Source organism: Notothenia rossii, assembly GCF_949606895.1.
Source record: "Notothenia rossii genome assembly, chromosome: 5".
NCBI lineage: Eukaryota > Metazoa > Chordata > Actinopteri > Perciformes > Nototheniidae > Notothenia > Notothenia rossii.
The window spans coordinates 22059117-22070573 of record NC_136903.1 but is presented as its reverse complement, the minus strand read 5'-3'; the positions used below and the strand labels follow the sequence as shown (position 1 = coordinate 22070573).

At 42.9% G+C, this 11457-nt stretch overlaps 1 protein-coding gene across 1 annotated transcript; it reads left to right on the top strand.

The window, feature by feature from the left end:
* The first annotated feature begins 2323 nt into the window (after nt 1–2323).
* Nucleotides 2324–5305, top strand: LOC307041083 (zinc finger BED domain-containing protein 5-like). Its single transcript, XM_079684421.1, has 2 exons — nt 2324–4385; nt 4624–5305. Exons 1-2 carry the CDS (start codon nt 3216–3218, stop codon nt 5098–5100), a joined length of 1647 nt encoding a protein of 548 aa, XP_079540547.1. The 5' UTR covers nt 2324–3215; the 3' UTR covers nt 5101–5305.
* Nucleotides 5306–11457: the final 6152 nt, after the last annotated feature.

The window sequence follows — 11457 nt, the reverse complement described above, 5'->3', positions numbered from 1 at the left end:
GACTGCAACCCTTGTGTGTGTGTGTGCCTGCTCTCATCAGCGTCAGCCCCGCCCCTGATTGTTTCCACCTGTGCCCAGTTACCTCTTGTTTACATTTCCCAGCCTTCCCTTGTCTTGTGCCAGTTCGCCTTGTCAGTAGTCAGCGATTACTTTTCTTGTCTCAAGCCTGATTCATGATCCTGAGTTATTTTGTAAGTTTTGTTCATCACTTAGCGAGTGATTTTCTTTTGTTCCTTTTTTAACCTTTTTGAACCTCGTCAAGAGTGTTGATCCTTTTTTGTAAACCTATTTTGGAATAAAGTATTTTTCTCATACTTTACCTCTGTCTCTCGGGTCGTGCATTTGAGTCCTATACCTTGTGTTTCCAAGTTCGTGATACCTATATGCCAACATCTATTTTATTTGTATCCTTTTACATCCTCAAAACAGTGCTATCTCTTCAGCCCATTCTTCAATCTCACTTTGTCCATATCAGGGGAGCTCTTTGCTAGGGAATGAGATTAGTTGAGTAAGGTGGTCGAGTGTAGCAGATTGTGAGTAAAATGTGAGACAAAGCAATTGCATTTCATATTGAATTGGGAATAAGGGACAACATGGACTCCAGCTGCACAGCCCTCATTGTTTGGTCTTCCTGAAAAGACCGTTGAAGGTCCAAAGGAAATTGAAGGACCTTTATCAGACAGTAATAAACTCAAAAGTTATGGACCCTGTCAATCTTTTAAATCTGATATAAGATGCACTTTTTGCAGACAACTTCAATTTGTTAACATTTTTGATTTTAGAATGCACCACTTTAACAAAATGTGATTTTGCCCCTGAATGTACAGTATGTCATCAGGGACCAATCTTTGTTCTACTACGCAATTACAACATGTTCAGTGGTCTGTATTAAATCAGTGCCAGTGCTGCTGCACCTCAAAGCTGTCAGTCAACATATGGGTGGATCCACCTCAGAGAGCTCGGGCTGCTTGCCCTGTCAAGACCACAATATGTTTGTCAAGAAATATGGCTTTTTGATGACAGGAGATGAAACAAATGTATCAGAAAATGAAAGGAGCAGTGACACAAGTCAATACAGTTTGTGTCAATGTTTGTATAAAAATATGCATTTAAACAAAATCAAAGTAGCGTCCATACACCCAGTGGCAGTCATTGTTAAAAAATAAACATGTTGTAGTGCGAAGTGAAGTGACCCTTTAACATTGTCTGTTGTAAAAATTAGACTGTAAATCTCCTTCGTTGTTCTGTTGCCTCCTGATGTCTGATCCGGTTGTATTTCCCACAGCGCGGTGTCTGGGTTTCTCCTCTTTCTGAATCACATCTGTCATGGGTGGCCAGAGACTGACAGAGAGGAAGAGAGGCTGATAGAGAGGGGAGGGGAGAGAGCTTTGTGGGCTCCTCGGTGAGACATCTGCCGCTACACTGGGAATTCCCTTGCATGCAGTTTGTAGCGCAGGGTACAGAACGTAGGCTCTGTGGTCTGTGTGTAGGCTTTGTCGTTCTCTCTTGGTCCCTTGGCTCATTGTGGATAAGAAGCTCTGTATTTGCATGAGACCTTAACAAAAGATATTTAAATAATATAAAAAGCGATGTCACATATATTAAATGGACCGCATTTATATACCGTATTTTTCTCTCTCAGTGGACAATTTACATCTCATCCTTTCCTTGCCCATTGGGAGCATCTTGCCCAAGGACATCCAGAGATAAGAGGACAAACCGCCACTATCTTTTTCTATTCTACAGTATGTTAGTTTCCAGTTAATTACTCACTACTCCATCTCTTCCCAGGTCCATACCCAGTATATTGGCTATCTAACTGCACCCTGAAGCTTTTATAAACACGTTAAGTCTTTTTACATGAAGTTTGTAGTCTTGTTTTGACATTCAAGCATAAATGTGAGGTTGATGCCAACAAACTTTGCTACATTACTACATATGAGGGTGTTTCTTGTTTTCTCATAATAATTATTAAACCTGACCCTATCCCTTGTATCATTCTTTTTTTTCTTTTTATATGACCTTGTTCTTTGATTTAAAAAAATTTGAGAGACGTTTTTCTCCTTTATTGTTATTTATTTATTGATTCTTTGTTGTGTCGTCCTTAAGGGTTAATCATATGGATCAGCATCGATTATATTATATATCAGGTATAGCAACATATTTTTAATGAAATCTGCAGACAGCATAAATAACTGTCCTGCTCCTTTTCTCCTTAAATCTTTGAAATGTAGAATAGAACTGGCGTAGACAATAACTTCAGTTTTGATTGAAGACTTTGTCTTGCTAGTGCAATGCCAACTTCATGTTTGCGCTCTAGATCACTGGTTCTCAACGGGGGCGGTACCGCCCCCCAGGGAGCGTTCAGAGAACATCGGGGGGCGCTGGAAGCAATATTTTTGAAAGGGGGGCGTTGAGGTGTTCTTGGGGGGCGTTCACGCATAATGTATTTTTGTCATGAAAAACGCTGGCCACAGCGTCTTTTCCTGTACAAAAAGCAGCTGTCAGCATCTTTTGTTGCTATATGAAACCACAACTCTGCTTGCGATTGGTCAGCTGTCAGCAGTGTTATTACGGGTACGTTCGTAAATGCACAAACGGTCAGTCCGCTCGGACAACCCGTCTGTTCCGCCAGAGCACCCACCTGTGAGCGCTCAGAGCGCAGCGCTCTGGACTGTGGAACGGGGACGCTCGGAGCGCTCTGAGCGCATTTACGAACGCACCCTACAAAAAGCAGCCGGGAGCGGACCGGAAGTCGTAGTAATTTTGGGATCGCGACTGTTAATAATCTGTGTCACTTTGTTAAATTTTGATATGTTTTGATATGACAAATTCCACTAACAGATTCGAACTAAGTGGTCAGTTTATGAAAATAATACCCGTTTCTATGTCTGTTACGATATGGAAGAGCTGGCTAGCCAGGCTGCTCCACACAGAGCTCTGTTTGTTCAAAATTACAACGACTTCCGGTCAGCTCCCAGCACGATGTCTTGTCATGTCACCAGCTAGCCCTCTAGCGTTTGCCGCCATATCGTGACACTACCCCCCACCCCCCTAAATATTAGCATAATAAAACAACAAAAATCATATCACATCAGCAAAATGGCCGCGAAAAAGATAAAATGCAGACAGTACTCTATTGAATTTCTTAGCTATGGCTTCATACCGTCTCCTACCAATGCACAACTCCTGAACATGTATTTTCCAATGAGGGAATGAAACCCTCACGTTTAAAGGAGCACCTTACCAAGATCCACCCGGATAAGGCAGATAAGGAGCGTCCGTTCTTCCAGGCCCTCAAAGAGAAACATGGTAGGAGCACCATCAGCAGTCTCTTCGCTAGGAAGACCACCCAGACTGACAGCGGGCTAATAGCGTCATATAACATCTCCTTGCTGATAGCCAAATGTGGGCAGCCGTTCACAATCGGAGAGAAGTTGGTACTCCCTGCCATCAAAGAGGTCATATCTACTGTGATGGAGCGTGATCCCACACAGGTGCTGAAATCCATCCCACTCAGTAATGACACCGTAGCACGCAGGATTGATGAAATGGGCGCTGATACAGAGGAGCAGCTGTGTGCCATCCTGCGGGAAACTCCATTCCGCCTTCAGCTGGATGAGACAACCACTTCTGACAACAATGTTTTGTTGATGGCCTATGTCCGCTATAGCACCTCCAACAGTCAGGAGATGGCTGAGGAATTTTTATTTTCCAAATATCTGGTCACAGACACCAAGGGCCAGACCATTTTTAATGCACTGGATGCTTATCTACAGGAGAAGTCAATCCCGATCAACAACATCCTCGCATGTGCTACTGACGGTGCCCCTTCCATGGTTGGCAGGTACCGTGGCTTCACCACTCTGCTGAAGGAGCAGGTCCCGCATGTCCTCATAGTCCACTGTGTCTTGCACCGCCACAACCTTGTGGCCAAATCTAAAAGTCCACCTCTCCACGAGTCTCTCAATATTGCAGTAAAGGCAATAAACAAAATAAAAGCCCACGCCCTGAATAACAGATTGTTCCGACAGCTGTGTCAGGAAAATGATGAGACCTTTGAGCGTCTTCTTCTCCACACTGATGTCCGCTGGCTCTCAAAAGGAAACTGCCTTCCTCGTTTTTGTGAGCTGTTTGACAGCATCGTGGAGTTCCTGGAGGAGGTGGATGCAGCTCTCGGGGAACAGGTGTCATCCAGCCGCTGCGACATCATGTACCTCGCAGACTTCTTTGGCAAAATGAATGAAGTCACGCTGAAGCTCCAAGGAAAAGGAGTTACTCTGATCCAGAGCAAGTTGGTCATCCACAGTCTCACCTCCAGGCTGGATCTATACCGGCAGAGCATAGGCAGGAGGCAGTTTGCTCATTTCCCGCTGTTGACCAAGGTGATCTAGCCTAGGCTACTAAATAATGATAATAATAAATAATACATGTAATAAATGTAGGCTACTCTATGCAACACTATATTTGTGTTCCTGGTTAGTATAAATAACTTATGTTCTGGATGTATTATGAGGATAAAGAAACATCAATTAGTAAACTAATTAGCAATAAAATAACCAGTTTAAAATCGGATGGTAACATTCTGCACCGATAACAATTTCCTGGTTATACTCATTGCAGGTGTCTGAGGCTCTTACCGATGAGCGCCTCCTCATTTACACAGACCACCTGAGGATGGTGAATGCCGACTTGAAGATCCGCTTCAGAGATCTTTTGGACCTCGATGTTCCCACCTGGGTGGTGCAGCCCTTTCAGGCGGACGTGGCGGAATGCGAGCCAGCAATACAGGAGCATCTCATCGAAATCCAGAGTGACGATGAGGCCCAGGCTATTTTCCGCACCTTTGGCTGGGGCAACATGTGGGTCAAATACTCTCAGGGTTACCCGGCTCTCTGGGAGAAAGCGAGGCTGCTTCTTCTGGCTTTCCCAACCACATACCTCGTGGAGCAGGGATTCAGCCAGGTCCTCCACATGCAGTCCAAGTACCGCAATCGCTTGAACTTGACGGCCTCAGGTGCACTGCGACTGAAACTAAGTTCTCTGCAACCCGCAGTGAAGAAACTGGCGGAGAACCACCAAGCGCAGGGCTCACACTAACCTTCCCCCCCCCGCAATTTGGCAAAATGCAACACCTTTCCGACCTGTTAGTTCTGTAGGCCTAATGTACAGTTTTGTAGCCTACTGTTTGTTCTGCACTGGACATGTGTGAAATTGCTGCTGTTCCGTAGCAGTCTGTTTGTATTCTCTGCTCTTGTCTGAGTTTGTTTAACACTCATAAATATCATTTTAATTCACATTCACATGGCTTTTCTGCTTTCTGGTAAACTAATGATAATGATATTCCAACTGCCCAGTTAAATCAAATCTATTATTTGGTATTCAGTGACATGCTTTTTAAATGATATAACACAGAATATTAGTCAACATTAATATTCAGGGAAGAAAATAAGTCTACTTTTTTTGATGGGGGGCGGTGAGAGACCTGGATAATGGACAGGGGGGTGCTGGCCCAAAAAAGGTTGAGAACCCCTGCTTTAGACAATAAGAAACATAAAGTTGACTGTTGAGTTGCTCAGTTTTTTTTAGATTGTCAGTACTATTACTGTATAACTAATATATCAGGTTAAGAGGCACATTCAAATAAAGATTGGTCTTTAAATACATGTTGTCTTTTGAATTGTTTGTCTAAAGTCAAGGATCTAGAACTGGTACTTAGTTTTAATGATACAGTCTGGTTATTATGCTGTTTGGAGGAGGCCTCACAGGTAAGAGCACTAACTAGCTACCATCACATGTACCTTAGCTTGACTTAAATGTATTAAACAAATAATTAAGTGATATCAAAATATAAATAACTAATGTCATGCAAACATTAATATTTGCTTGATTCCAGTGTTGAATTTAGCACAATTGCATACAAACGTTAAGGGATTTTTAAGGTCCCATGTCATGGCCATTTCCACTGATCATAATTCCATTGTTGAGGTCTACTAGAATATATTTATATTGTGCAATTTTCCAAAATCACTTTGGTTTCTCATACAGCATCTCTGTAAACTATGTGTATTCAGTGAACTTCACTCTCTGCCTTTAACGGCTCGTTGTACCTATAATAGCTCCAGCCCCCACCCTTCCTGTGAGCACAGTGTGCTCTGATTGGTCGGGACGTTGTGAATCGCGCTGAGCTCCGTGGAGGTGTGGTTTCCTTGTTTAGCGACAGCGAAACACAGCCAAACTCACCCTGAGCACACACAAAGTCACAGCCGAAGTAAAAACAATAAGTGTGGCATGAAGTAAGAAAAAGGTTGATAGACGCTGTCAGAATGGGTCTGCAGAGAGAATTTCGCCGCGATCCCGACTGTCTGTTATCAGCCTGCAGCCAGAGGAGAGATCCTGAGTGTGTGTGAGGAAGTCCGTGGATTGGTCAATTTGGACCAATCAGCGGGGGCTTAACGTAACGGCTCCGCGGACGTAACGTAACGGCTCCCCGGATTGGTCCATTTGGTTCCGGGTAACGCATGACATCATGCGGTACCCGGAAGAATCAATGGACAGTGACGTATCTCCAACGAGGCGTTTTGGGAAGGTATTTTCTGTGTTAGAGTTTTACTCGCTACAGGGTGTACTTTGAGGGTTTTGACTCTGCAGACCGTTTACATGCATAAAAACCTTTATAACACACAAGGGGACGGGTAATAACCGGAAAAGCATGACATGGGACCTTTAAGATTCTGAAGTATTATGCTAAAAACTCAATAACTTAGATTATTATTTATAGTTTTGCTGAATAGTTTCATGTCCGCTTACCTTAGAAACGTAAAATGCCACGGCAGTGTGCAGATGGGGAGCATGTTAGCTTAGCTTGGTAGCTTCAGCTAGCTCTGGAACTTTCAGCTCGGTGGCAGGAGGTCCCGCCTCTTTGCCCTTATTTGGAGCAGGCTGGAGTAGGCGGGAGTTTAATTCTGACGTCAGTGTCGAGCCGTTAGTGGCCGACTCCGCCTACTAAGGGCTTCTCAGCAACTCTGCAGAATCCTATGGGTGACGTCACGGACCCTATGTCCATTTATATATACAGTCTATGGTTTAAACAAAGTAAACTGGATATAAAATCCACAAACAGGCGAAAACCTACCAGTTTCACCCACTGTCTCTGCCACCTCCCTCCATGCCTGGTTCCTCCGGTTTGTATCCCGGTAAGTTATTAGCGGCTGGTCATAAAGAACCAGGTGATTTGCTACCGCAATAACTAATTTCTCCCTCCATTTTCAGGAATATAGAAAATGAACTGTGGTCTGGCTCTCCCAGCTTGCACGTGGTTTAATTGGCTAGCGCTTGTACTATCAGATTTGCATAAACAGGATTTGATTGGCTGACGCTTCCACCTCAGCTTCAGAAGTTGAATATTGCTCAACTTTTGAATCCTGAAAATCCTTGAAATCCTGGAAATCTTCGCTTTGCTTCCCCACAATGCAGTTAGTCGAAAAGCGGGGCAAAGTGACGTCACCCCATTCAAAGTCAATGGGCAGGAGCGTTGGAAGATTTATTTAAAGCTGCTGTGTGGACGGGCCGTAACGGCCCGTCTACACGCCTGTTTGGGGAGTTTATATATATACAGTATATGTATTGCTCGCATCAAATCCCCGGGGTTTTTTGCTTTGTATGTCGGGGGCGGGATATTCATGTGATTGGTTGTTGGTCGCGTTGCTTTCAAAAAATCCCCAAGCTTTCAGACACGCCCACCTCCAAGACTTTCAAGATTTTTTTAACGCTGCTGTGTGGACGGGCCGTAACTGTATTCAGCTGGCGTTACATTTGAAAAACTAGTAATGTGATTACAGTTACTTTTGTAAGTCTGAAGTGAATACATTTTGGAATACTTATTGAAATTATTGGTAGAAAAGATTTCTCACAAAATGTAATATTCATTACCGGCAGAACTGTGTGCACACTGCACAGCGCTACAGCATGTCTGTGAGCGAGAGAGAGATGCAGCATGTCTGTGAGGCCTCGCCCCCGCACGCAGATGAGAGAGAGAGATCTCTTTTTAAATATATTGAAAGTTAGAAACGGAGATGGTTAGATACAATGTGCAAGATAACGTTTATGTAGCATTTATTTATTATCAAAATGATGACATTTCGTAGCGGGATCAAACCAAAGTGAATGGCCTTCTGCTGCTGCTGAATGCATGGGGCAAGTGACTGGAATTTTTTTTGAAAGTTATTACATCGTTTCAGATAATAATAATCATAATAATAATAATAATAATGATAATTCATTCTATTTAGGGGCGCCTTTCAAAGCACCCAAGGACACCTACATTTCATAACATATTTTAAGGAAAGGTTTTAAGACAGTACAAAGAATGCAGTCCGGGTAATTTTTTTTATATGGGATGCAGATGAGAGGGAGCTTTCCAGAATGACACAAAGATGTTGTGTTTGAGTTCTTGATAGGCCATTAAAACAGTAAAACAAGTGTCTCCTGTTCACCAAAACATACCCATCTGTTATTGAAAAATAAAGTATTCCAAAAGTATTCTAAAAGTAATCTGAAATACGTAACTGTATTGTATTCTGATTACTTTCAGAGCATGTATTCAGTAATCAGTAACTGATTACATTTACAAAGAAACCCTCCCAACCCTGCCAAGAAGTGATCCTTCGTTAGCGTGAAGAGTCTGCTAAGCTTCATGCAGTCCGCAGTACCTGAGCGTGCTTGTCCAAGACAAAATGAGGACTGCTACGTCTATGCACACAAATTGGTCCAAGATGCCTCCACATTAAACATTTGCCTTGCTTGAGCAACTTCTAAAGCAATTGAATGATGTCTGATCAAGAATACACTGCGAAGGATGAGCAGTTTTTTTAATGTTACCCGAGCAGAATGAAACATGAGGACATTGCAAATGTTCCGAAACCAATGATGATAAACAATACATGGCCTGTAGTTACACAGTTACACCGACTGAGCACACACAGTGCTGTGAGTAGCAGTGAGTCCAGCTGTACACAACAAAACAAGGAAATACAATAGAGAAAAATAAGCTTGACAGATTGGCTCCTGTACGGACGACTAGACTTGGAGAATGTGAGCCTGCCAAGGCCGTCACATACTCTGGAAAAGTGTTCTAGTTAAGAAAAGAGAAGTACATGAGGAAGTCTAATAGAATCACAGACTAATTATAGAACGCTTTTTGACAAAATGTCAAAAGGTGTAGGAAATGTGCAGAACATTGCTTCATAAGTAGAGGAACAATTTTCTCTACAGGTGTACAGTATGCAGTTGAGGGTGATGACCTGTCACCTAGTTCCCTCTACTTAGTTTAAAATGCAATTGAAAATGACTGTGTTTTAAGAAAGCCTAAGCTTTAAACTTGATCGCTGCAGCACCTTTAAATTATTAAATATGCGTTTTGCTTGATATGCTACATATGGCAATTGGTCAAGGTTGTTCAATATATGAAGCCGTTTTTAACTGACTTTAAAATGTATGTTTGCTGTGTGCCATGATACTCATGTGTACATATTATAAATACACTGAACAAAAATATAAATGCAACACTTTTGTTTTTGCTCCCATTTTTGATGAGATGAACTCAAAGATCTAAAACATTTTCTATATATACAAAATAACCATTTCTCTCAAATATTGTTCACAAATCTGAAAAAATCTGTGATAGTGAGCACTTCTCCTTTGCCGAGATAATCCATCCCACCTCACAGGTGTGGCATATCAAGATGCTGATTAGACAGCATGATTATTGCACAGGTGTGCCTTAGGCTGGCCACAATAAAAGGCCACTCTGAAACGTGCAGTTTTGTGTTATTGGGGGGGTCTGGGGGGGTCCGAAAGCCCTAGAGTTAAACCCTAACCCTTACATGTCACCCATTGAGCATGTTTGGGATGCTCTGGATTGGCGTATACGACAGCGTGTTCCAGTTCCTGCCAATATCCAGCAACTTCGCACAGCCTCAGGGTCTGGGGGGGTCCGAAAACCAGTCAGTATCTGGTGTGACCACCATTTGCCTCACGCAGTGCAACACATCTCCTTCGCATAGAGTCGATCAGGTTGTTGATTGTGGCCTGTGGAATGTTGGTCCACTCCTCTTCAATGGCTGTGCGAAGTTGCTGGATATTGGCAGGAACTGGAACACGCTTTCGTATACGCCGATCCAGAGCATCCCAAACATGCTCAATGGGTGACATGTTAGGGTTAGGATTTAACCCTAGGGTTTTCGGACCCCCCCCCAATAAAGCAAAACTGCACGTTTCAGAGTGGCCTTTTATTGTGGCCAGCCTAAGGCACACCTGTGCAATAATCATGCTGTCTAATCAGCATCTTGATATGCCACACCTGTGAGGTGGGATGGATTATCTCGGCAAAGGAGAAGTGCTCACTATCACAGATTTTTTCAGATTTGTGAACAATATTTGAGAGAAATGGTTATTTTGTGTATATAGAAAATGTTTTAGATCTTTGAGTTCATCTCATGAAAAATGGGAGCAAAAACAAAAGTGTTGCATTTATATTTTTGTTCAGTGTATATTCATTAGAGAAGAAAGAAAGGGGATTCATCTTTAAACCAATTGATGACTTGTTGGGTGTTGTGTTGTATTCACTGTAATAAAATCAGATGAAGACCATATCAGGAAAAATAAGTGATATTTCTTAGGATAAAAGAAGTGGAGAAAAACAATGAAAGTGTATTGTTTCTCTTTATCACAAATAATGAGTTTTTGTATGACCTCCATTCCTTCATATCCCTCCTACTGCGGTTCCCTCCATCCTTTCTTCTCAGAGGCCTTGTTGACCTTATTACAAATATTTTGACCTTTTCACTGGCTGGCTTCTTCAATTGCAGACAAGGGCATGTTACAGGTAAATGATCAGTCGAACAGAATGGCTGACAAGGGGTCAGATGGACAGAACAGTGGGTGGTAGAGTGCTGGGGGTGGGGCTCAGGGTGGAAAGACTCCTGAATGTCAGAGATGAGGGCAGCGATGAGGAAGAAAAAAGGTGAGAAACACGGAAGAGTCAAGGCGCCCTGGCACGCTATTCACTGTCCAGATGACCCTCTCACTTTCTCTCAGCAGAAGGATGTGCCTGGCACCAACTCAGTCCATCATGTTGACTCCAACAGCTGAGCAACATCTGTTCATTAGATTTGACAGATGAAAGAAAGAGAAGCCTGTGAAGATGGGATGAGGAGGATAAGAGCGAATCCAACATAATACATCTCAGATATACTGTAATTATGAGGAACTCATGCTATACAGAAGCACCGGTAAGCTGTTGTGTCTACATGTGATCGACACACCAGGCTGCACAGATAGGTAGCAAGAGAGGGTATTGTGAGCCGTAATCGAGGCATTTGCTTCATCTGTCACGCTTCATTCGGCTCTATTGTGCTGTGCTGAAGGTCTTTCTCTCCATTACATTGTTTTGTTGGT

What these genes read in the sequence shown, in the direction of transcription:
- LOC307041083 (XM_079684421.1), top strand. Translation starts at nt 3,216, where the DNA reads ATGAAACCCTCACGTTTAAAGGAGCACCTTACCAAGATCCACCCGGAT. An exon ending in ATTTCCCGCTGTTGACCAAG is followed by an intron (nt 4,386 to 4,623) that starts GTGATCTAGCCT and finishes TACTCATTGCAG; the next exon opens with GTGTCTGAGGCTCTTACCGA.